This window comes from Fukomys damarensis, unplaced genomic scaffold (genome assembly GCF_012274545.1).
Source record: "Fukomys damarensis isolate Sample0158 unplaced genomic scaffold, DMR_v1.0_HiC HiC_scaffold_14, whole genome shotgun sequence".
Taxonomy (NCBI): domain Eukaryota; kingdom Metazoa; phylum Chordata; class Mammalia; order Rodentia; family Bathyergidae; genus Fukomys; species Fukomys damarensis.
In genome coordinates, this window is record NW_022900926.1 from 11,917,362 (window position 1) to 11,944,541 (window position 27,180).

At 40.8% G+C, this 27,180-nt stretch overlaps 1 protein-coding gene across 2 annotated transcripts in view; it reads right to left on the reverse strand.

Moving 5' to 3' along the window:
- Positions 1–2,389: 2,389 nt before the first annotated feature.
- Med23 (mediator complex subunit 23) overlaps positions 2,390–27,180 on the reverse strand; it is a 44,937-nt gene continuing 20,146 nt past the window's right edge. For both annotated transcript variants that reach the window (XM_010639123.3, XM_010639121.3), the window contains 18 exons: positions 26,899–27,042; positions 23,958–24,103; positions 22,590–22,835; positions 20,645–20,787; positions 18,618–18,792; positions 17,883–18,046; positions 15,303–15,427; positions 13,986–14,191; positions 13,723–13,903; positions 12,436–12,606; positions 11,797–12,013; positions 9,675–9,911; positions 8,569–8,734; positions 7,632–7,704; positions 6,671–6,885; positions 5,362–5,482; positions 4,645–4,776; positions 2,390–2,746 (listed from right to left, as the gene is read on the reverse strand). In XM_010639123.3, coding sequence (XP_010637425.1) covers positions 2,579–2,746; positions 4,645–4,776; positions 5,362–5,482; positions 6,671–6,885; positions 7,632–7,704; positions 8,569–8,734; positions 9,675–9,911; positions 11,797–12,013; positions 12,436–12,606; positions 13,723–13,903; positions 13,986–14,191; positions 15,303–15,427; positions 17,883–18,046; positions 18,618–18,792; positions 20,645–20,787; positions 22,590–22,835; positions 23,958–24,103; positions 26,899–27,042 — 3,030 coding nt within the window. In that variant the 3' untranslated portion in view covers positions 2,390–2,578. The remainder of the gene's footprint in view (positions 2,747–4,644; positions 4,777–5,361; positions 5,483–6,670; positions 6,886–7,631; positions 7,705–8,568; positions 8,735–9,674; positions 9,912–11,796; positions 12,014–12,435; positions 12,607–13,722; positions 13,904–13,985; positions 14,192–15,302; positions 15,428–17,882; positions 18,047–18,617; positions 18,793–20,644; positions 20,788–22,589; positions 22,836–23,957; positions 24,104–26,898; positions 27,043–27,180) is intronic.

Sequence of the window (27,180 nt, forward strand, 5' to 3'; positions counted from 1 at the left end):
TTTTTTTTTTTTTGGTTTTTTGAGACAGGTTCTCACTATGTAGTTGAGACTGACCTGGAACTCACTATGTAGCCCATGCTGGTCTCGAACTCACAGCGATCCTCCTGCCTCAGCCTCCCGGTGCTGGGATTTACAGGCGTGTGCCACTACGGCCAGCTTCCTCAGCTATATTCTAAACTCAAAGTTATTATTGAATTTCTCTGATTAGTCTTTCAAAAAGCTTAGCGAAGGGCCGGGGATTTAGCTCAGTGGTTCAGTGGCCTGTCTTGCAAATGCAAGGCCCCAAGTTCAATTCCTGGTACCCCCCCCCAAAAAAGCTTAGTGATAGAAAGATTCCTATTTTTGTAAGCTAGAAAGGGAAAATTTAATTTTCAGCAAGTTAATTGGAATATATATATATCCTTGAAAAAGATTTTTGTCTCCTTTATTCTGACTGTGTAAGTCTGATGTAATATTGGTGTCACAATCACCGCCATTCTACGATCTCAAAGCAAAGCAATAAGCTGCATGTGGGGGTGCACACCTATAATCCAGCACTCAAGAGGCAGAGGCAGGAGGATCGCTGTGAGTTCGATGCCAGCCTGGGCTACACAGTGAGTTCAAGGCCAGCAACAGTGAGGCAGTAAGACCTCGTCTCAAAAAAATTAAAAAAAAAAAATCAAAAACCCCTGAAGCAAAGCAAAAGATTCCCCAAGGCAAAAAGACATCAGGACTCTGTTAAAAGAATATCTGGAATATTTTCTAACAGAAAACCTCTGGAGAATTACAAAAATATTGTCTAGAAAAATTAATTTTACCATTATATAAATTTTAAGCTGGTCTTATACTGCAAATAAAAAGCTTATGAAGAGGAGGAAGGTATTTAGAATTTAAGTGCAACTGGTTAACTTTTTTAAAAAATCAGTAACTGAATTCCTAGGCCAGTCTCAGTCACCATCTAGTGTAGATGTGGTACAGAAGGAATTGGTAAGCGACACACACAGAGAGGCACAGAATGGAAGTAAAATAAGAAAAAGTTTATTGTGTCAACAAAGGCAGATCGCACTTCAAAGCAATGCCAGGGATTGACCTTGTATTGGGCTACAGCTTCCCTTTTATAGGGTTTACAGCCATGGTCTCATTCAGGTGGTTACATTTCATTCTCTCAGTTCACACTGCTTATATACAAATCATGTCATAAGACAGTTAAATTTCAACTCAGATGTAGCAATTCTTTGTTGTTAGGGCAGTTTACCTTGAAGATTCGCCTAGCTATCTATCCTAGCACATAGGAAGGGGGTGTTCCTGGTCTGGAAAGCAAAGTTGACAATGGCTCTTTTCATCTTGACACTTTTTACAAAATGTGGTTTACAGAACTTTGGCGCTCAGGGTCTTCATGTGCTCTGTTATCTCAGGATGAGACCAGATGCCTCATCCAGTGGTTAATGCCTCTGGTGTCTGTTAATTCTGAACTAACAAAGCAAACTGCTGTTAGACAGCAGAAGCCATTCTACCGTGTGATATTTTGTAGGTCTGCTATTTACAGTTTTCTCTATCAGGTGGACCCGCCCAGTGCCCTGCCATAGAGCACACAGTCTGCACAGAATGGGTCATTACAAATCAGTTTATTCAGCCAACAGACTTAACTACTCGTCATGTTTTGCACAATGTCATTTCCCGTTAACAATATGTCTCTCAACATCTAATAAACTCCAAAGAACTCAAATGTTCACTGTATTTAAAAATATAAATATTTAAAAATTTGAGATTATAAAAATTCAGACAAATCATCTGCCAAGTGAGTGTCAACATGCACAAGTAATTAATTTTTAAAAACAGACTGGAGAGGGCCAGGGATTTAGCTCAGTGGTTCTGGTGCCTGCCTCACAAGTGCAAGGGCCCAAGTTTGATCCCTGGTACAAAAAAAAAAAAAAAATCCAGATTGGAGAATCAACCATTGAAGCATTTTATTTAAATTTAAGCACTGCAGATACGTTATTTTCTTACATGGCTTCCAACTCATTTCATACAGTAAGTTTCAAGCAAAGGCAAAAAAACTGCCTTGATAAAAACAGCAGACTACTTTTTTGGAAATTTACAATAAAAATTTCAAGCCATTAAAAAAAAAATAAGAAACCTTATTGGCCCTGCAATGCAATAAAATCTATAGTCCTTCAAGAGATAAAACTCTCTATTGTGAAGCTATGCCAAAGATTTGTATATAAAAGGCATTGTAATGGCTACTTTATACAAGTTGCATCTTTAAAATAATATATTTGAAGACCAAGTATGTCATTCGTAATAAAAAACAATGGTTAAAATAGGTGGGACTGGGTGCCTAGTAAGTCATCTGACTACAAACAGCTGGGCCCTGGGGAGCGTTTCAACTGCCGTGAATATGAACAACTAGCTTACTTGGTGTGTTAGACACAAAACAAGTGGGGAGATGGGAATTACAGGTGGCAAGAGATTCAACAACTGAATCAAAATAAAACAACCTGAGCATCACTGCCATTTCTAGCACGTCCGACAGCGTGATTGCATTCAGATTGAACAGAGGTGAGTCCTTGTGCTCCTGCCCTCACCCTGGTCGTCAGCCTCACTGCCCTCCTGGTAAAGGCGCAGGCACCGGGTTGGATGAGGGGGCCGGGGACCCACTGCTCACGGCCTGTGGGGGCACTGCGGCTGGCTCCATCTTGCTGATGTGCGTGATGAATCTCAGGCGAAGCTTTAAAGCTGGTTTTAAATTACAGATAATCTTCTCTACCTAGGAAAAGAAAACAAAAATTGGGCTGGGGATTTAGCTTAGTGGTTCTGCCACCTGCCTCATAAGTGCAAGGACCCGAGTTCAGTCCCCAGTACCAAAACAAAACAAAAATAATTACTTGAACCAGAGAACTTCAACTTCTCATCTTAAAGAAAGTGGAAAGGCACCTATACAGTCAAACAATAAAAAGAGCGCACAGGGGGACGAGAAGTTTCTGTAAACGTCCTGGCTGTTAACAGAGAGACGATGCTTTCTGTCTTACACCAGAGTGGACAGGTGCTCACACACATGTTGTACATCTTATATACACACTCACAAAAACTTATCCCTGCCTGCCCAGCCAGTCATCTACTACTGAAAGCTAGCAACATTTATGTTGGAAATTTTCTATATCCAACAATTTGATCATTCTTTTAAAATGTCATCTTCACAGAAGCATTCGAAAACATGTTAGTTAAAAGTCTTCAAATCACTCATGTCTGTAACATTTAACTACAAAGTTATTTTGTTTTAATTTTTAGTTGGAATTCAAGCTAAATAACATCAGATCTACTCTTAAGTAATTTAAGGAAACAAGTATCTCAAGTGGTTTCACAGCTTCCTCAGCTTTATTCAAATGCTCTTTGACCTTAAGAGGAAAGATCATCCCATTCAAAAGTTTCCTTTCAAATTTTTTTTTCCTTTCTGCATTCATGTCAAAGCTCCGTCGGGCCAAGAGTGAGTGAGCGAGTGAGTGAGCGAGTGTGTGAGTGTGTGTGTGTGTGTGTGTGTGTGTGTGTGTGTGTGTGGCTGTGTGTGTGTGTGTGTGTGTGGCTGTGTGTGTGTGTGTGTGTGTGTGTGTGTGTGTGTGTGTGTGTGTGTGTGTGTGTGTTTAAACCATTGCTTTCTTGATTTTTCTCCACATCGTTTTAACAAAACACCAGAGGCACATGCTCACCACCCCTCTGAAGGAACATGTCAACTTTGACCTTTCTCCAGAGGCATAAAGGAGTCAATGTCCTCCCCATTCCAGCTCCAATGAAAGAGCCCAGAAGACCAGGATTTAAACAGTTAAATAGCAGTTTATCTTCCTTCTCAACACAGTAAGAAATATTCTTTGACTATGGGCCCCGGTTCTGTTTCCCACACCACGAAGGGCTTCCACGACCTGGGGATCTCTCCCGCCGGCCAGCTCTACAGTAAGCGCTTCTCCACACGCGGTCAGACCACCAAGCCCTCTCCCACTCCAGAGTTCTTATGCCCTCCTATGACACAACAAACTAAAGCTTACTCCAAATGGAAACTTCCAAACAGTGAAGACATGGACAACTCATTAGGGCTCGCGTTCCCCGTGTCAGGAGTCTGCCTCCCACCCAGCCGGGCCTCAGCCTCCTCAAAGGCTATACAGCGTGCCCAAGTCTGTGAGGAAGTGGGACCCCTTGGACTCGGCACAGCTCTCTGGGCTTCTCAGTGGCCACACCACACTCTCTCTCTAGTGAGACTACTATTAATTAATAATTAACTATTATTGTTAACTGATTTTAAAAGTGGTCTTTTTCAGATATACTATTGCAAATAACAAAAAGGAAATGTGTGAGAAATTAGAACATGTATTTAAACACTTATTACTATATGTAACCGTCCCCCTGTAGTCTTATATGGTCTGATAATCAACCCTTCTCTCTCAAAAAAAACCACTCACCCTAACAAAAAGTTTATCACCACATGTTCATATTTAGTAAGTCGGGCACCATTAAAAAATAATTATATATAATCCCAGCACTAGGGAAACTGAGGCAGGAGGATCACTTGGAGTTTGAGACCAGCCTGGGATACATAGTTCCAGGGCAGTCTCAATTACACAGGGAGACCCTGTCTCCAAAAAGAAAAAAAAATACATATATATGAATTTAACTTACTTGCTCTTTTACACTGTCACCGGTAAACATATACTTCATGTGATACAGGAAGTCACAGATGGGATCCATGTAGTTTAAATGGGTGCTACACTGGTCTACGTTCAGCAGCATGTCATAAAACGCCACACCAATCTAGTCAACAGACAACAGAAATCATTCAATGGACCGAGTCATCCAGCAAGCAGCAGCAGGCAGCATCACGACAGCGTGAGGGGACAGCATGCTTGCTCAACAGTCCCAGGTCGGGACAGCCTGTGGTTGCCATGGAGCCTGAAGTGTAAGACAATGGACCTTAGCGGCTCAGTCACTTTCTTCTCCCCAAGACAGACACTATCCTGTCTAGACACGGCTCCCGGCTTCCGGGGTAACTGCCCTTCAGGGATCCCAGGTTCCATCTGGCACCTCAGGATTTCAAGCTTCTACTCATGGTTCATTTTCTTTTTTTCTGCATGTGGGTAGAAGTGACTGACTTCATCCAGTCCCACTTTAATCAACTCCTTGCACTGTAAATTCTCAGGAATTATGCACCCTTAGTTTCCTCTCCTTGAGTTCAAGGACTGCATTTCTTCCTGCACCTCCAGCCTAATACAGCCCACGACAAACTCCGCAAAGCGGCTTCTTCGCTCCCCCATGCTGTTCTCCTTACTAACGCTAACCTGCAGCTTGAAACACAACAGAAACGTAACAGATCCTTCAAAATTATCCCGACTGTATTACCTCTATCATACATCGAGTCCTCTCCTGCTGAAATCTCTGCAAAAATGGTCCTACCAGATGGTAGATGTAAAGTAACTGGAATTCAGTCTTCACTATAGGAATAAGGACTTCGGTGAGAAACCTAAATTGTGAAGTTAAAAACAGGAATCTCTTGTGAAATCAGTTGAAGTCTTTGAATTTTGTTAATTCAGTATTTATAAAGTATTTCCAAAACGTGATTTTTAAAAAGTTCCTTTTAATTTTTGTAACAATATTTAAGTAAATCTCACCTTTCTGACTCTCCCTTTCACTTGATTTATTTAAATTATTTCACTTAGAAGTCATTCTTAATAGTACAAGTATTTAATGATAGAAGAAAAAGAGAATAATCTAATGTAAGTGCTGTTTTCAAGAAACTTGAATCTCAGAACAAGTTTTTACATCTGCTTACTTGTACATATCTTAAAAAACAGTTTCCATACTTGGAAGTTTGCTGTGTCATTACAGACTATTCCGTATTTTGATCGTATACTATTAAAATTATGAAAACAGGCGTATAACATTGTGAAAAAAAAACACAATATAAAAGGACTGAAATCCTTGACACCTACACATGCTGATAATAAAAACACCAAGATTCAATGAAAAAGTACAGATGTCACATATAACTCAGTTTACACCATTATATATGTCTGCCTGTAAAAAATTGGTAAAACCATATAAGAAAGGAGTTGGCCATGTATATGAAGCATTTTCACTTCTATAGTCTAACCCAACAATGGGATGAAAAACAGACTTATAAAAGTCGTTTGTTCATCACATTATTTATAAAACTTACAAGTACAAAAACAACCTAAATGTATGATCAACAGACTGGACGGTGATGGGAAGTATGAAACCACGGATGTTTTTGAAAAGCAACACAAAAATTTCCCAATAAAATGTTTCAAAGTGAAAAACGTAAAAAAAAAAAGAAAAGAAAAGAAAAAGAAAAAGAAATTTGAATCTGACACCAATTCTGTGGTCAAGAAACATAAGCAGACAACCGGTTGACAATCAGTTTTCCAGTTCAACAGGGAACTTTTGGGGTAGGTTCTGCAAACACCATGAAGCGACTAAATCTGAACTAGGTGCCATATTATTACTTACACATACAAATAACTTTTTAAAAACAATCCTGAAGTAAAAGAGGCTTTCTGATTAAACAAGAACTCTATTTAAACACTGCACATTGTTTTTATGAGATACATACTGTTTGTAAACGAAATTTCTAAAAACAAGAATAAAAGCTTGGGAGAAGCCACATGTTGTGAGCACCTGTGATGCTTACTTTGGAATAAGGGAGAGCTGCCCGATGCTCGAGTGGTGCCACACGGCGTGTGCCAGCGCCAGCGTGTAGCTGCAGCTCATCTCGGAGTAGGACTGGTGGCAGGCGGTGAAGTCGAAGAGGCGGAACGGGTAACCCACCCACTCTGTCTCCGAAGTCAGGCTGCTGCTGCTGATCACGCTCACGATCCTGTCGTGAAGCACGATCCAGTATGGCTCCTTTGCAATCAGAAGCAAGCCTGGTCAGAAGACGGACTATCTGGTGTCTAGGAGCACACACGCCCTTCTCTCCATCCTGTCGGTTATAAGGCTCCACACACGTGGCTGCCTCGCTTACTGTCTGATCTGTACCATGCAATAAACTGATTCCTACTGTCAATAGTTACTGTACAGATAGCAGTAGCGTATGCACAAAATTCAGAAATACCTGTACATATTTAATGATGTGAAAGAAAAACTTCATTCTCAAAGCTGCACAATCAGACAAGTTTAAAGAGCACTGTGTGGAACAATACTATTCAGAGATCCAACTGCAGAACGCTGTCCAGACACCTGTGGGGCTGGAGGAGCGAGAGGAGGAACGTTCGGGCCGGCTGTCTTATCACTGACGCGTCGGACACCTAACACCTGTCTCAACAAGCACCATTTATACGAGGAAAGGCCTAGGTGCCGTGCTAAAGGGGCAAGAGTAGATCATGTTATGGTGTGAAACTAAGCTTGGATACAGCAGAGGGTTCGGAAATCTGCAGAGAAGGTACACATACTAAGCTCTGGCAAAGAAAGGTAAACAGTCACTGGAGATTTTTTAAGCAGGAAAAATACGAAAAGCTTTAAGAGTATAAACCATTTCATTAACTCCCACAATGTCCGTGTGTAAGCTCACCCTCCGTGCTTCTGTTACCTTCAGTCAGCGGGGAGGGCTGGCTGCCTTTCATCACTATGTCTGAATTCCATTATTTACTCACCGGGAGGGCAGTGATGATCAAGCCGATTGCATTCATCCACGCTGTTATGTTCTCTCTGGGCACCAAAGGCTGACTGCAAACGAATGAAAAAGAACACAAACGCAAAATGATGAAATCATTTTACATGGTTGACAACACACTTTATTTTGAAAACATCTATAATTCAGAAGATTGACAGTTATCTACTCTAAAGTACAATTTTTTTTTTTTTTGAGACAGGGTCTCACTATGTAGTTGAGACTGCCCTGGAACTCACTGTGTAGCCCAGGCTGATCCCGAACTCACAGTGATCCTCCTGTCTCAGACTCCCAAGTGCTTGGATTACAGGCGTGTGCCACCACACCCGGCACTAAAGTGCAATTTAAAAAAACAGAAATTTAATATACAAAAATAAGGCTTTTCTGACAGGAAGGTGTTCTTTAACAAATAGTTGCTAGACTGAAAAGAGTATCTGTACTTCTTCACACTTCTTCCTCAATCATTATGCCCTAGCTTATACTGTTAAGATTTTTTTTTCTTTTTTTTGGCAGTGCTAGGAATTGAATCCAGAGCCTTACAAGTGCTTTATCACAGAGCTGTTATCTCCAGTCCTGGAGAATCTTGAGACAAGTTAGGATTACCTGGAAATTATCTACCAAGCCAGTAATAAAGAGTAGCATTGCAAACACAGGTCTTCTGAACCTCACCAGGCTCATTCCATCACAGCCACATCACATGGCCCAGACCAGAAACCAGAAGACACCATTACCCAAGGTGCAGAACAGTTCTACTTCCTTTTTTGGGGGGGTGGGGAGGGTACTAGGGATCAAACTCGGGTCCTCGTGCTTGCAAGGCAGGAGGCAGAAGCACTGAGTTTAAATACCAGGCCCTTGCCTAATAGTTCTAAATAACTCTCACTCTCTTTCCGAAAGTCTTCCTGCACGAGCAGGATACTCACCTCTTCAGGACAACATTCAGAAGCGCATTTCCAACATCCTTGCCGGAAACTGCCAAGGCCATGAGCTCCACACAAGTCACGTGCAAAGCATGGGCAGCTGGGTTGGGAAACTCATTGAATCTCCAGTCACAGTTTGGGAAGGGACCAGGAGACTTGCCAGCCATCGGTGAAGACAATTAAGGCAGTAACACCTAATTATTCTGAGATGAATGATGCATCTGTATAAAGCGTTATAGATTTCCAAATGTTTCAAATGTCAGCATCTCATCTGCTTATCAGCTGAGCTGCTTAGGAGCTTCCATGCAGTGATCTGCCTACCGTTACAGATAGAGGTAAGCAATGCAAATCAAACAAGCAGGTCTGACATGGCCTACAAGGACGGACAGCAATCACGACTACCAGGATGTCCCTAGACCTTGGTAACCTATTTCCTCAATAGCTACATAGTAACATAACACAAAAATTACTTTATAATGAGTAATCATTTTACCTCAGGAAATACATTCCTTTGGTTAGTAAAATAAATCATTTAGTCGTTTATATGAATTCATATAAATTCATTTATATGGAATTTCTCCGTTAAATAGTGGTAGGGTATAAAGACATTACGTATAGTGTGCTGATAAATGAAAACATGAAATCAAAATGAAGAAATACAAATACCAGCTCAGTAGTACCATTGCATGCCTTGCAAGCACAAGGTCCTAAATTCAATCCCTGGTACAAAAAAAAAAAACAAAAACAAAAACCAAAACCACACAAAAAAACCCCAAACACCAATACAACAGCTTTTTCACAAAAAATTAAGTTTGGTTATTGTCCATTCATATTACTATTTAAAAGTATTTGAGGATCTATTTAAAGCAACAAAACTCCATGTTTTCTAGTACCAAAGAGATGTATATGTCATGATACAGTGTATATATCTATAGATATATAAAGATCTCTATTTACAGATGTATACTGGGATTTCCTTTCCTTTTTCTTCGAAACAAAACTTTACAGATACCAAGTAAAATATTGTTAGTAACTCAAAGTACCAAATACCATTGACTAAAACGACCATCATTACTGGCGTCTGCAAAAAGTCACGCTACGAAGGATATTATCTACTAGTCTGCCGATTAGCTTGCAATAATAGGAGTCATCTGGGACCCACGGGTTGTCCTCTCGTGGGTTCATAACATTCTTCAGGTAAGTGTCACTCAGACACCAGCCCTGCGGCCGGTTATCCTTGAGCGAGCCAATGATCGCATGGACAAGTTTCCGTTTGAGATGGTCGCGGTTTCTCAAGTATCTTTCATAATAGTGCAGCGTGTTATACAGGTAAGTCACTGGGCGGTCTGTCAAGAAAAAACAACACAAATGTTTCCTGAGTTACTGACACCTGTGAAAAAATGTATCATCTGCTTTCAAGATTACTGAAAAGTAGGCTCAGAGTATTATGAAACTATTTCATGAGCTGGACAGCTGCATACAATGAATCTTCTACTTTTAATACAGGGAGAAGGTTCCAAATGATGCATACAGTTTTGTATTTTAGGATGCTCATGATTTACACAAGCAAGTCCCTGTCTGCAAATTATCCTGCACAAATCATGGAACGTGGCTGTAGCCGTCTCCACACTAGCAAAAGATTAGAAAAGCCTAGAACAGTCATGAAAAGAGGACAGGGAAAGGAGATTACTATGTGTCTGAGGCAGCCCTTAAATTATCTTGACACAAGATACAGGTGGAAAACATGGTACAGAACCATATGTTTACCAGATTGTACTGAGTTAAAAACAACAACAGAAATGGCTAAAGGGGAGGTGGGAAGGAGAGGAAATAAGGAAATAAGGGAAAAGAAAAACATGTGAAAAATAATGAAAAAAAGGAAACAAAGTCTTTGTAAATAGGGAAGGGTGAAGGGGGTGAAGGGAGGGCAGGGATATAGGGAAAAATAAGAACCAAGATATATCATGTAAAGATATCCCAATGATAAAAAAGGTATCCCAATGATAAATGTAACTATATTGTTTGCTTTTTTTTTCCAGCTTTAACTGAGTTTATTGGTACATTTTAGGGATACAGTACAGTTACACTCATTGTTGGGATCTTGCACCTCTACATGACAAGTCTTGATTCTCATTTTTTCCCCTTACCCCTGCCCTCCCTTCACCCCCTCCCCCCCTCCCCATCTACAAACACTTTATTTTCATCTTTTCATTCTCTCACATTTTTTTCTTTTCCCTTATTACCCTTCCCCTACCTTGTTTGCTTTAAATGTACTGATAAACTTAACGAAAACACAAAAAACAAAAAATAAAAGAACAACAACAGAGTATCTGGGAGAAGATACACAAAAACTGGTAAAAGCTGCTCCCTACAGAGAATGAAGCAGATTAACTGGACACAGGGCAGAGCTTTTCACCATGTGCCATTCTGCACTGTTACCACCTAATGCAGTTTTCCTTTTAAGCTGAACATCACACCTGAAGTGTTACTACACAATTAAATCGCCCACTAGAGAAATACTTCTGTCCCCATCAGGGCTACTCCAAGACTCCACACTTCTCACTGACCGTGTCATTCTCCAGGGACCAAGCCTGAGACTTCACAGTCGCCTCTGACCTTTTCCTCTCTGTATTCTTCATTAGCCGACAGAATCCTGTCCCTTCTTCCTTGGAAATTTGTCCCTTTCTCGTTGGCAGTGCCAGTGTCCTGGTTTCAATACTAATCATACACCTGAGCTCGGGATGGGTCTCGGAAATGGTGTTCTCTTTCCAAAATGCGCTGTAAACTACAACTGGTCCTAACTTTCTAAAATAATGCTTGCCGTCATCTTACTCAATACGTCCACGTGGCCATTATCTAAAAGCTGTAACATGGAATCTGGCACATTAGGTAATTTTAGTCAACTGCAGTCTCTTTCTAGCTTTATTTCTACAAAGTCGCAGAAAAAACAAACAGACTCAATTCAGCCCAATGAGGCAATTCTCCTTCAAACACGCCTGGGTATTTCTATATCATTTTCCCCAAATGATCCCTTCTATTCTTAGTCATATGCATCAAAGTTGAAATCCTACTCATCTAAGAGGTCTGCCAAAATATGTTTAGTTTACAGTAAAACTTGACTTGAAATGATAGTTTTTATATTTACGACATCATCTCACAGCACTTATCTTCAAAACACTGTCGCCACATGGCCATAGAGATTGGATGGGGTTAAAATTTGAAAAAACTCACCATGAAATTTATATAAGCCCCCTAGGTGATCCAACAGAGTCTCCAGTGATTTGGACACCGGAAGTAACTCTAAAAATCTGTGGATTACTATGTCAAAGACAGGCAGGAACCGGAGGCACACGTTTCCAAAGTAGATGGGCAGGTAGGGAGACTGGATCTGCACAGGAGGATCCACCTGTTCTGCCAGGCCCTCAAAGTACAGCTTCTCAGGATATTTCTGTGGAAATGAGAAGAGAATAAATGTGTAGGGCATACTTTTTATTCTCTTAAAACAGTGAAATAAAACCGAAAATACTGTTTGTATCTTTCTCATGCAGAAACTTTTCTCTTTTTTCTGGTGTGAGTGATTAGTGCCAGGGCCTAGCTCATGCAAAGCCCACTGAGTCACTGCTGAGCCTGAGTCCTGCTTGGCAGCACTTTAAGTTACACTTTACCACACCTTTCTCCGCTTCATATCATAAGTATGTCGGCTACGAAACTTGCAGTTTCAATGTGCTCCTACTTCATTAGAGTAATTGACAGCTAATTTACTTCCACACAGGGCAGAGAAAATACAGTAGAATTACAGAGAAAATGGCCAAATCAAAGAGCTAAGCATGGCTTTCCAAGGAGGATGAGAGGCAGACCCAGAACTCGTACCTTGTGGTAGTTCATGTGCTTGGTGTGCCAGTCATTCTGCAGCCAGTGCTCTGGGGAGTTTTCCTTCACAAAGTCACTTACTCGATTTCTGAAGTCATTTGGCTTGAGTAACAGCAACTGAATTATGAAGTAGCAAACCTGGGCTTCATTTCCTTCATGACTACGCATAGCCTTCAGAGAACAGAACAACGAAATGAAAATCTCCACTCCGTGCAAAATCATGCAGCCATTTGGGAGTCTAAATCTTAAAAGTACAGTCTCACTGCTGTAAGAATTTCCCTACACGCTCAGTCTATCCCAAGCCACCACCATTCAGGATTCTCTAAGCTCATCTGAATCTTTGTTAGCTCTTTTGGTTCACCACCATTCCTCTTGCCACAAGTGTCCAGTTTTGTTTTGAAATCTAATCTACCTTTCACAATCTAACACCTAAGTAGATGTGATGTCTCACTGTTTCCTGGTAAAATTTTCCCAACTGAGCCTTTAATTTTGTTGCCTTCTGGATTTACCTGATTTCCCCTAAGATTGTAACAACCTTTATATCTATGTCCCACAGCTAAGAAGAAAAGGTTAGGGAACTAAACCACCCCAAACATCACCACCACAACATTCTTATTTATCTATTTATTTATTTTTTGAGACAGGGTCTCACTATGTAGGTGAGAATGACCTGGAATTCACTGTGTAGCCCAGGCTGGTCTTAAACTCACAGCGATCCTCCTGCCTAGGCTTCCCAGCCTCCCACGTGCTGGGATTACAGGTGTGCGCCACCATGCCAGGCACACAACATTTTAAAAAATACATCCTTTCCCAGACTGATCTGGTGTCTTAAAAATTTGCCTGAAACAGACTTCCGAGTCAGACTTAAGAACATCTGGCGGATGTGGATTGGCTGACAGAATTTCTGCGGCCAGTGAGTCTCACTGCACTGTGCGAAGACAGCAGCAGTGATGCTTCAATCCCTCCTACCCTCGCCGGAGCCGCCGGGAATCAACTTGGAGTCTAAGGGTCCACCTTTCGGGGCATCACAAGGCCAGGACTAAATCTGTTTTATTTACCTCTGCGCTGTCTGTGCACAGGACAGTACATATTCAATGCATACTTAATGAATGAAGACGCTGGGAAATCTCTAATTCTTTAATGTATAGCAATGCTGGGTTTTAGTGTAAGTCCATTAAATCCTTTGAAGCACTAGAGGGCAGACCAGTATACGGTCACATGAGGTCAATCAGTCAATCGCTGAGATCCAAAAGGAAATAACACAGCTAGAAACACATGCGCTCTTACCAGGCAGAGAATCAGTCTATCCAACGTGACAATGTTGTACTTCCACACCATGTCATTGAGAATCTCAATGCACTTATTGAGCTGCTGCCCTCCTGCTGATGTAGAGAACTCATACACCAGGAAATCTGCGAACGTTCTCACATGGGCTACCAAGGCCCTGGCTCCAATTCTCTCTAACACCCTGGAAAGCAGAGAGCAAAGAGCTCTGTTGCTACAGGGATACACGGTCGCCAAGTGGAATGCACAGCGAGGGTCTGGCTCACCTGTAGCCGATCTGGTTAATGTGGTCTGTTTCCAAGAGCATTTTCCAGAGAAGACAGAGGAAGAGAGGAGGAGAGCCTTGGATGGAAAAGTGGGTAATGATGTCGTTTTCATTGGTCATTGACTTCCACTTCCTATACTCCTCTTCCACATTTTTCTTCAGATTGAAACGGCTTTCCTGAGGTACATTATTTTGTTTGAAGAACGCCTAACCAGAAGACAAAAATTTATTTCATCAGAGAGATAAAAACACTTGACACGGAGCTAAGAAATCACTTCTAGATTTAGTTCTGATATCGACAAATGAAGTGACCTTGAGCATATCAGCAAACAAGGCTTGGACCTGTGTCCTAACTAGGAAATATGGAGGCTGGAGCAGCTAGCAACTCTAAACGTCCTTTTCCTAGATTTCCTAAACAAAAACTGCAGATGAGCATGAGCTCAAAGTTCCTGCAATCATTTATTGTTACTCTGAGAGGTGTGCCAGGGGCGAGTAATGTATCTATGCTCTATCCTTTGGTTACACCGTTCAGGGTCACTACAAGGAAAATTCACTACTTAGACCAGTGGTTCTCAGTGTGGCCCTCAGACCAGCAGTACTGGCATCAACCAAGGTCTTGCAAAAAACAAAATGAAACAAAACCACAGATTCTCAAGACCCACCACAGACCTACTGAACCAGAAGCCGTGGCTGGGCGCCACCAATTCCCAGCTCAGTGAGCCAGCCAGGTGACCAGCGAGCCGCAGAACCACTGCCCTCCCTACCAGGCGGTATAGAGAAGGGGTGCTCAACGCATCTACATTTTCTCTGAAAGCAGAAGCCAAGTCTATAGTTGTGCTGTGGGACTGAAGTAAACTCAGTGAAGTACAACACATATGTGCTTGTGAAGCTCTCATAAACCTTTTTCTCTCCATTTCAGCTTTCTGAGAGAACTTTTCATTCTTGTCAAGATTCTAAAAGTGCAAATTAGGATGAAACATAACAAATTCAAGTTTAAAAACATGTCCAGTTGTAGAGCCAGATGAGAAACAACTAAAGAGATTTTGGAAGTAACAGCAATTTTGTTGTTGTTCTTGTTTTTGCTTTTTTGAGATAAGGCCTTGAGCTCACTCTGTAGCCAGGCTGGCCTCAAACTCATGGTGATTCTCCAGGCTCAACTTCCCAAGTGCTGGGATTACACGTGTGTACCACCATGCCTGGATGTTTTAAAAACAGAAATGAAAGCTAATATTCTTTGGATGTCACCAGGACTAACTCTCTAGAATGAAACTAAACAGGAAAAAAGATTCCATATGTGTCCAGTATGAGATAGAATTACCTGCAGTGGGCCTGGAAAACAGCTAAGGGTGTGGGAAGCCCAATTGTGAGGAGTAAAACTCATGATGGTTTGAAGTATATCTTTACACCACGTTCCCTGAATTGAATCAGAGCCTGTAAAAAAATCTAAACATAAACAGACAGATGTAATCCAGATATAAACGATCATATCCACAACTCATCAAAAATACTGCAGAGAAAGAAATGATATACACTCAGAAAGTTTGACTGCAGTACATTCAATGCCATTTAGCTATATTCAGCCTAATTAGGATTTACACTTTCTTAGTTTCTGAGTGATTTGGATTTGTCATATTAGGAAACAGAAACGACTAAAGAAGAGACAACAAAAGACATGCGGAATTGGAATCTCTTTCTCTCTCTCTTAGGTTTTAGAGTACCAAGGTCAGAACAGTAGTATAGACTGACTACTGCTACTCATTTAATTCTTTCTTAAAATGATTTACTAATTCTTCACTAAGCCAAAGGAATGGAACTGAGAAAGCAGATGTCTTTTCTGATGACTGAAACAACTATTTACAAACATGTCTCTAAATCAAAAAAGTTTACTTATGCAAAATAATACACATAAATATGTTTGAGGTTGCTAAGTTCAGTATCTATTTTTTTAAACAACAGTTCTCAAAGTATGGTCTGTTGATTTCTGGGGGGGTCTTCAATGACCTTTCAGGGATTCAAGAAAGTTAAAACTACACAAATAACAGTACCAAGATACCACTGGCTCTTTTACTGTGTTGGCTCTTATACAAATCAAATGTCATCAGATTATACTGTAACTATTATATTCTCCATCTTACATTCTCAGTGAAAATCAAGTGCCCATTTTACTTAAGATCATCACTGATGTTGTACTACATATTGTACAAAAGCTGGCAGGACAAAATTTTGAATGTTTTTACCATAAAGAAATGGCAAACATTTGAAGGGATAAATATGCTTACCCTGATCTGAATGTTACATACTGCACACACGCTGAAATGCCACAAAACTTCCAACAAATATGTATAATTTCCACGTGTCAATTAAAAATAAAGACAATGTCACTGATGAATCTGTAAAAACTACCAACCTATCTTTACTAGTCTGTGTGGCAAAACGGGAAGCAGACAGGAAGCGTCCCACAGTACACGTGTCCTGAGGGAAGCACTCGTGGTCAAGTGTGTGAGCACCAGGTCAAATAAACTGCTGTGTGTGTGTCATTTAATTTTATTTGAAAGCACATCTGATAGAAAACTAATTATTCAAAGGGTGCATTTCCAGGCTGGTCTCGAAATCACAGCAATCCTCCTGCCTCAGCCTCCAGAGTACTGGGATTATAGGCATGTGCCACCACGCCCAGCTTAAAAAATAACTATCTTTTACCAGTGATAAAATTTGATGTTTCAAGTGCAAATTAAAAGTTGAAGGGCTGGGGATATAGCTCAGTGGTGCTGCACTGCTTAGCAAGTGTAAGGTCCTGAGTTCAATCCCTAGTACTGCAAAAAACAAAACACCAGCTCAGTTGGCACCGTGCCTGCCTGGCAGGCAAAAAGTCCTGAGTTCAATTCCCAGTACAGGGGAAAAAAAAAAAAAAATGAGGCACCAGTAAAAAAAATTATATCCACCATGAATGAGATAGCTTTCTAAACTTAAAGGTTTTATTAAATTTGTAGTGATATTAACAAATGTAATTTTCTGATATCATATAATGAAAAGTGTCAACATCTGCTGAAACTATAAAACTCAGTGAACCAATGTTTTACAAAAAAACCAATTCACAAAGTTAAAAAAAATACATATTAAAAAATCTGTGCAAAATACAGAATAAATCCACAGATTATAACATAATAAAGTATAAAAAAGTCACTGACAGAGTTAGATTTCACACTGCTTCCTACCTTCCAGAAACTCTCGGGTGATAGCTAAGAACACGCAGGACTACCTAAAAAGGCTATTAAAATACTCCTCCCTTTTCCAGACCTAGGAGAGGCCATATTTTCTTCATTTCCTTTAACTAAAATAATATTGACAGACTGCAACAGATTAAATGTAGAAGCAGATGTGAGAAGCAACTATTTCCCTTACCACTAACCATTAAAGACCAAGGTAGAAATGGCAACTCTTCTCACTGAAGCCTTTAGACAATACTTTTTTCATAAAAATGTTATGTTAACATGTAAGAGTTGACTTTTTAAAATGAATTAATAATAAATATTTTAAAGGCCAGGAATTTAGGTCAGTGGCACCACAAGCAAGGTCTTGAGTTTGATCCCTCATACAAAAAATAAACAAATAAAATATTTTAAAGCATCTCCATTTTAACATCTAACAGTGTAAATATCCACAGAGACAGTCCACAAACAGAAACTCTTTGGGAACTTCCTTTTTTTTTTTTTAAGAATGTAAAGCAGCCTGGAAATCAAACACACAATGTTCAACTCAGTTAGAACGATGACGGAAAACAAGAAAACAAGGGGCATCTGCTGAACACCTGGGAAGCCGTTCTCCAGCACGCTCTCCAGTCACCAGCACAATCCCAGCATGCTGACTCCTGGCGTTGCTGGCTGCAGAGAAACCGTACCTGTCACGTGAGTGGCCCGGGCTAGGGTCAGAATCAAGGCTCGGTTCAGCTCCTCGGACTCAGCGGACAGCACAGTTTTGGGGTCGCTGAGAAAGCGCGTGAACTGCGGCTGCACCTCTGAGCTCCCCAGTGCTGTTATCAGCCTGAGCGCGGTGCTCTCCACACTGAGGGGAGAGGAGAAGAAATGCAGCGGGTTGCATGTGAAAGTTCAGAGTTAGGGAATTAAATCAAATTCCAGGGGAATTAAAATGTGAAATCATTTAAACTGTAAGTTTCCCTTCTTTCATTAAAAAAAATTTCCTCTACTATGTGTGAGAATGAGCACTGCTTAATTTGTTAAAAAAAAAATCGGAGGGCCAAATTTTATATAGAAAAACCATCCGACATTCTTACACAAATGAAAAAGGAAAGTCTGTGGCTGGTACAATTAAACATTTCACCTGGACATACAGCATTTCAAGTTAATTTTGTAATATATGAAATATATATTTTTACTTAAAGCAAATAAAAATGATGCATTACCATAATCTAAATTCTATGTGCTACGGTAGAACTACTACTTCTTAGTCCAAAGATCCTAAGCAAGTACTCAACTACCTATGAACAGAGTGCACTCCACTCCCACCCTATCATAAAAATACAGTATTTCAGAAGCCGAGAAGTTTTCCCGCAAATGAGTAAGAAAATGGTGAGGTGCGGACCGAGATCCCAGATCCACCACAGCTCGGTGCTCACCAGAGGTGGAGCTGGTTCTGGTTGGTCTGTGCCACGGCAGCCAGCGTGTGGAGGTGGCTGAGGAGCTGCACCCGGTAGTGCGGCTGGATGTGATGCATCCGGTAGCTGAACATCTCAAGGAGCGTGTGCAGGATGCCCCAGGCGTGAGACTTGAAAACCGTTGGCAGGAGCTGACCTGAAGAACACACAATTTAAGACCCCAGTCATTACAAGCTATATAAGACAGCTGAAAGAAAATAAAAGGAAAATATAGAATCAAAACTTTTGTACATAGGGAGGGAGTGGGCTTGGCCGGCAAGGGGATAAAGTTAAAATAACAGTTATTTATTCTTTTTTTTTTTTTTTTTTTTTTTTGATACCAGAGATGGAACTCAGGACCTTGTGCTTGCGAGGCAGGTGCTGAAACCACTGAGCTTAAATCCCCAATCCAAAATTTATTTTAAATAAATAAAAGAGCTGAAGAAAGCCATGTTAAATAAAATGTATACGAAGATTTGAACACACACGTGAAAGGACATATGTATTCTCTATATTTTCTCGTTTTCTACTTTAATATTGTAGGGGGAAGTCCAGGTCCCAATTATATAACAAAATCTCTCAGTCCCCTTTTTTTTTGGTACCAAGGATCAACCTCGGGACCTTGCGAATTCAAGGCAGTTGTGGCACCACTGAGCTAAATCCCCGGCCCTGAGTCATTTTTTTTTTGTCAGTGTGACCAATACCCAACATCCACAGATTAAAGGAGGAGCAGTTTATTTTGTCTCATATTTCACTCCAGTTGGCTGGCCAACTCGGCAGAGGGGTGTGGTAGAGGACTGGAAGCCCACAGCAGAGGAGGAGCTGGGGAGGGAGAGGAACCCTCCCATCCGACCATACCTCTTCTGCCCAGACCCCACCTCCTAACAGCAAGTCAGCTGTGAGCCTTCCAAAAGCCCCGCCTATGAGCACATGACCCTAGGGCACTGCTGGTGAACCGTGGAAGCTTTCAAAGATAACACAAAGCCGGCTGCCTGCTATAGGTTTGCCACTACTGCCACCACTGCCTGCGGGGTCTTACAGCCAAGGGTCATTACACCGTCTGTTTTTTCTTTGTGTAATCTGATGAATGGGTCTCAACTTAGTCAGAAAAACTAAAATGAAAAAATGAGACAAGATCTGAAAGTTTACTGTAACCTTCCTCGCTTCTCAATATCTTTCCATTAAGAAAGTTAATATTCCCAACTTTCTGAGAAGTACAAGGTTCACTTTTGCAGGGGAGGTGCTGGAGGGACTAAAACGGGGCTTCACACATGCGAGGCAAGGCCTCTACCACTACGCTACACCCCTAGCCCGAGGGTCCCTTTTTAATACAAATATTTGATCACATCCTACCTTGCTTCCCTCCCTCCCAAGAAAGTTGTATTCTACCTCAATTATCTGCAAGGAAGAGTTTCTGTGGTTAAAATTAAAATTACACTCTATTAGTGCTACACCATGATCAGAAAAATACTTCTATATTAGGAAAGAAAATGCAGGGCAACCCACTTTCCAGTTCCCTCTCCGTCTTTCTTAGATAGAAGCTTCCTTTCCCTCAATAAAATTTTCATACTCTAAAAAGAAAATAAAGAAAAGAAAATCTATTCTTGAGAACTGCAAAATCCCACAGGCTTGTGACACGTATTCTGTGGCAGAAGAAAACTCCCTCCCTGCCGCCACCCAACCTCAGCACTCACGGAGCGCAGCACTGCTGCAGAGGCCCAGGTCTGCCTGTGCACTGCACCCCAAGCTCCTCCCCTTCACCCCTCTCTCACCAGACCCTTAAGGATGCAGCCGCTGGCCTGACCTCAGCCCTCCTCCCCTCCTCTCTGTAGCACGCAACTCCCGCAAGGCGCATTCTTCACGTTTGCTTTACTGTCTGCCCCTCCTGAGTATGGATGCCCCATGACAGCCAGGACTCTTGTTCACTGCTGTATTCCTAGCACCTGGAAGTGCACTCATTGGCTTAATGAATGAATTGATGGTTTATAAACACCAGAAAGTCATCTTACTGATAAATCCTTTGATGCCCAAAGACTCTATTTCCATATAGACCAATAAACGACTATAGGTTTCCACCAGAGCCGGAGCCAATGCCACGGTGGACTTTGTATGAGCAAGTTTTATCACCCTGGTTGCAATGCTGTGAATAAGGCTGAAGAAACAAAAGGGAAGATGATAAATACAGTACTCATGCTTTTTATACAAATACAGTGGCTATGTACTTATAAGTAACTCAGTGTGAAAGAGACTGAACTGATTCAAATCCACGTGACTCATTTCACCTACTTAACCTGTTGGGGACAACTGCTAATGACCAGCACACAACCGAAGGTGAACTCTGCTTTCTACGGAGCTCTTGGACTGAGGGTGGAGGCGCTTTCAACGCGCACCAGAATCCCTGTCACGGGCAAAAAAACTCGGTACAACTTCTAAGAGCATGCTTCAGTGCTTTCAGTGTGTTTTTCAAATATGTAACCAAATACATTTGAGAAATAGAGTCACTTTCGCCAGAGATTTATTTAATAAATCACTGCTGATGCCCAAGTGCTAGGGCTCCACAGGCCTTTGTCCCATCTGTCATACACACAGGCAGAACATACACAGTTCTACTGCAGCGCTGACTGCGAACAACGTCGTAGCTTTTCTAGGCCCGATGCTCACCTGAAGCCCACAGCTGTGTTCCTTGGGTCACTACTTAAAGGCTGAGGACTAGAAATACAAATCTGAAGCATGATCCTTTTCACAGACTTGTGAAGCTTGACATCTATTTATCTGCATCTAGGTGTAAGACGCAGAAGCAGCTGGAGGGGCAGCAGCGCTTCCGGACGGAAGCCGAGGCTCTCCAGCTGGCCTTGGCCTGCATGGCGCTGCCTGCACAAACACGTGGCTCCCATCTGCACCCGCCAGGCCTTACACGCTCCTTGGCTCCCTGGGCACTGGATGTGCCAGAATCACACTGAGAAGAAGCCTTTCTGTCTCTTTTCTTTTGGGGGTACAGTGTTTGAGACCAGGGCTCACACTGTAGAACTCACTATGTAGCCCAGGCTGGTCTCAAACTCACAGCGATCCTCCTCCCTCAGCCTCCCGAGTGCTGGGATTACAGGTGTGCACCACCCACCCAGCTCACCTGTCTCTTAGAAAAATCTGATGGCAATTTGAAAGGTGCCCCTGTGTGTAATAAACATAATGCCACATTCCCGGAGTCAGCAATTCTACTTCCAGAAAATGATTTAAGAATATAAATTAAGTAAGAAAACACACAGGGCCAGCGATTTAGCTAAGTGGCACTGTGCCTGCCTCACAAGCACAAGGTCCTGAGTTTAATCCCTAGTACGAATAATAATAATAATAAAAAACAGTGAATACAAAATCAAAGTATGGATGTTGCAAAGGCTGCCATAAAGACAGTCTCCATTGTCATCTTTATTATGAGATGATAATGAAAAATCTCCATGCTCAACAATGTGGAACTGTTTAAATCATTAGGTACAGAAGCATAGAAAGGTTTGCAGCAATTTAAAAAATATTTTTGAAAAACATAAGCTGAAAAAGTATCTGATTATTATAGGAAATCATGAAATATGATGATCAGAACAAATATGTTTGCCCAACAAAAAAATATAAATCCATATATTAGCCATATTAAAAAAGACTAACAATATATAAAACAATTTTATAATGTATATTTCTTATGGCAATTATTTTCATTTGTATATTCTAGAATTTGTAAAATTAACAACATTCATCTTTTTAACAAAATAAATCTTTTTTTTTTCTTTTCTGGTACCAGGATCTAACTCAGGACCTTGTGCTTATGAGGCAGGTGTGGTGCCACCTAAATCTAATTATTTTTAAATATATCTGACTATAAAACTTACAAGATCATGAAACCAAATTTATACTACCCTGATAGCAATTCCCAGACATGGAGTCAATAAAATAAAAAGGACACACCTCATTTTTGCATGAACCGTGAGGGAATCCAGAAGGTTCATTGGTAAGGGAGTTATAGACCCTGAAGCCAAACAGCTCGTTCCAGGGAGGGGTATCCTCATAATTCCATTGCCATAAATAGTTTCTACCAAAGCACCCATGGGTAGTGTAAAACATTCTGAATTTGTAGAGTATGCATTACACAGCAGGGCAATTTTATAGTCATTCATCTGCAGGCTTTTATTGCGAAGACTTTGCTGAAGGAACCTAAAAATTCACATTAAACAGAAAGAATACAATTTCCACAAAGTTAAAACTTGCATTTTAATTTTTACTTTTTGAGACTGGATCTCACTATATAGTTCAGGCTGACCTTGAACTCACTATGTAGCCCAGGCTGGCCTCAGTAGTCCTCCTGCCTCAGCCTCCCAAGTGCTGGGATTACAGGCATATACTACCACACCTGACCTTAACTTGTATTTTAAAATTTTCAACTTAAAGCAATTATTTACTAATGCTACCATATTTTTATTCCTATAACAGGTTTTATGTGAAGTACACAGTGCAAACATATGTAAAAGCTGGGTAATATTTCTGAAGAAATCCAAATAACTGTAAGTTAAAAATTAATGGATATTTTGCTAAGTATATATGATATATAAGCACTATATTAGGTTAAGTTTCAGAGAATGAGAACTAACTCACACACCCATGAACTAGGCTTCTGTTTATTATCTATCAGCTTAAACACAGAACATGCCTTCATCATAAGTGCCCTTATATGTTACGGGTGTCTCACAGGACAAAAGCAGATGACAGATCCTGACCACTGATGGTCTCATCTGAGAAGCCCAGGGGGAGCTCTGAGGGAGCTCAGCTCTTCCCAGCATCCTCAGCAGCAGCCCGATGCTACCTGGGAAGGGCTTCTCCCCGGCGTCTTTGCCTCTAAGGCAGGCAGATGCGTACGGAGCACACTAGCAATCAGCTCAGCTAATCTCAATGGCCCAGAGAATGAAACATGTTTTGTCATCAAGCTCAAATCCTAAGCACTTGAGAAATTTCATGTATCTTCACAGAAGTAAAAGTTAAGGCATTCAACTAACCTTTAAAATACAACAGATAAAAACAAAGATCAGTCTTTAAATAAAAAAACCCCAATGATACACACACGATATACACTCATGGACATAAACTCGATTAGTTCATCTGCTCATTTCTTGATGCAGCTTCTAGTTAATTCTCTGGTTCTGACAAACACATTCAATACGCAGCCTCATATCCAGTGAGAGTGGGAAGCTTTCCAAGCTTCTCACAAACACTGAGAGCAATGTGAGTTTACCGTCCTTGCTTACTAAACAGAATGTTAACCATTAAGCAAAAGTAACTTACTCATGGTGAAGTTTTAGCGAATGAGGGATTGGAATCTGTAGCTTGGAGTTGCCATTTTGGGCTTTTCTGTTGAGATGAATCCAAATACAAGTCATTGCAAAGGCATGAGTTGACTGGGGTTTGTTAATATCAGGAACGGGGATATACTAAAAAATAACAATTAGCATGTTGTGAGAAACAATCAAATTTTTAATCACATATATTTCAGTAATTCTTTTCTGGTATATATTTTTTAAATATCCTATTTTAATGTAGCCCCAGTGGTTCTTTATTCAGTAACACAAATCAGAAGCTCTAACAACACAAGATTTTAAAACAGTTACAAGATCTTTTATTTGGCCTGCGTTGAGTTGCCAACAAAGTAATAGGACCTACTACCAGAGACCGCTCTCAAACAAAAATCACTTAACTTCTAAAAAAAAATTAGACATTACTATGAAATCTTATTAAATGTGATACAGGAGTGATCAAAAATATGCTGGATTTTAAAATTTTTAAAAAATTACAGTGAAGAGACACACTGCATTGCAAGAACATCAGCATAAGTGTGTCCAAATCAAGGGAGAGTATCTTGAGGGGTATCAACGGCAAAGTATCTGTTACCAGAACAAGTTTTTAAATGAAAACATGCAGGCTATTTGTGATCACGCCTTGATGATCCAACATTTATGGCAATTTCTGTCAAATAAAAACATCCTGGTGTCCTCATCTACTCTACTCCCTGTATCTGTGCCACACTGCAGTTCCTGCCCAAAGCCAAAATGACCACGAAGGGGAAACGTTCTGAATGCATTCAGGACACGGAGGCAGACACGCGGTGCAGCTGACGACCCAGGGGAGAGGCCTCCAGAACTGCTCAGAAGGGTGACGGGGAGTGTGTGTTTAGAGCAAGGAGCATTTTCAGGATAATGAATGGCATCGTGTCTTTTACTCAAAGATTTTTTTTTAATTCACCATATTTTTTATCATACCACATATCCTAAAAATGTAATTTCTAATACACTTTTTAACAAATAATTTTACTAAAAAAATAAATAATACTTTTTATTAAAATAATAATAATAATTTTTATTGGGTACCAGACACTATAAATACTATTTGCTTAAGATTTTGGAGCTCTTTTCTTCATTTATGGTGTTCAACTTGACAGGTAGTTAAGTTTCTTGCCAATTTTCTTGATTCTTTTGAGACTACTTTTAAGCTTTGTAGTGTTCTAGAGTAGCTTTTATTCTCTAGTTCTTTAAAGACTACTCAGGCATGACCTGAGGTACCTACTTAATGCCCAGAATTTTCAATGATACAATGGTAAAAAGGAGAAGGGATTTATTTTGGCTCATGGTTTCAGTTCATGGTTGGCTGGCTGCAAGGCAGAAAACCTCTAATACACTCTTTAAAATAAAATTTACGTCAGATGTGGTGGCACACGCCTGTAATCCCAGCACTCGGGAGGCTGAGGCAGGAGGATCGCTGTGAGTTTGAGACCAGCCTGGCCTACATAGTGAGTTCCAGGTCAGTCTCAACTACACAGTGAGACCCTGTCTCGAAAAACCAAAAGAATAAAAAAATAAATAAATAAAATTTACTTAAAAATAATATATAAAACACAAAAATTGCACATACTTAAGGGGTCCTGTAACGTTCTGATACATCATGTGATCAAGTTTAACGTATCTGTCTCTTCAAACATCAACTACTTCTTTATAGCAAAATTACTCAAAACCATTCCTTCTCGGTCTCGGAGATACACACACCTCACAGCTATCTACAGTTCTCCCACTTTGCAGCAGCACACTAGGACTTTTCCCCCACCCCTTAAAAGTGTATCTGCTTCCCAAGAACATAAAAGTCTAACAAGCCACAGGTGGTGCGCCATGCCTCTAATGCCAGCACTTTGGGGGACTCAGGCAGAAGAATTGCAAGTTTGAGCCCCTTAGGAAGACCCTGTCTCAAAAGAAATAAAAAAGGTATGAGATGCAGCTCAGCAAGTCCCTGGTTAAATCCCCAGTACAGGCCCCCAAAATCTAACAAATGCGCAGTCTAAATGACTATCATTAAACATACTGAATATTAATGGCTGAAGGGATATGGATGTCTAGAATATGCTTTACAATAGTCCATAATTAACAAAAAAGAAAAATGAAACAAGAATATTTCTAGGTGATGCACACATGGAGGTTTACTGCTCTCACTCTATTTTCTGTGTGTTTTAAATTTTCCAATAGAAATACTTCTTTAAAAAATGGCAACTACTGAAATACACCACATGTTCATCAAATACTTTATATAACAGAACACTGGGAGGAAGGCTACTGAGATTCATCAGACAAACTGGAAATAAATATTAACAGGCACTTGTGCTGGCCACGCAATAATCTGTATTGTTCAAAACAATATTAGTCCTGGGCTGGGAATTTAACTCAGTGGTTCCAGCGCCTGCCTTGCTAAGGTCAAGGACACAAGTTTGACCCTCAGTACAAAACAAAACAAAAACAGTATCAGTCCCTCCAAAGATTGTAGACCTACAAAGAATTAGAAAAAGAGCTCATTACACGAGATCTCAATGGTGACTTTGGGTAGGCTTTAAAAATAGGGCCAGGGATGTAGCTCAGGGGCACAGCGACTGCCTGGCAAGCACAAGGCCCTGAGTTTGATTCCGGCTACCAAAAAAAAAGGGGGGGGGCACGGAATAACCTAGTTCAAACTCTTTTTAAGTCAACTAATAAAAAAGACTGAATGCCCAAGATGTGATGGGGTTAATCACAAAATGAGGGGAAAAAAAATTCACCCAGATCCAGTGCTTAAAAAAACAAAAAACAATCACTTCTTGGCCTTTTGGCTAAGATCAAGTGTAAAAAAACAAAAAATAAAACCCATATTAAAATCCTTAAACACATCTTAGAAGTAATTCTCTCGTTCCACTGTAACTATCAGTAAAACTTACCTCTTTCTCTGGGTACAGGAGATCAAAGAGCTTCATGACAGGGAGGAAATCAGCAAGGTCATTTTTCTGAATGCTCCCCGAGATGAACTGCAGGAGAACCCACATCAGATGGTCTCTGCCTTTAATCAGCCCGCGCCCTGCCAGCTGCAAGAGATGGAAAGCAGTGGATGTACAGCTGCGTCAAGCGCTGAGTGCAGAAAGCTATGGGGCGTAGTTGTCCTTTTACAGAAAATCCCTGGTGTGAAGAGTCTGGACCCTAAATGTGCCCAAAGGCCCCAGTGC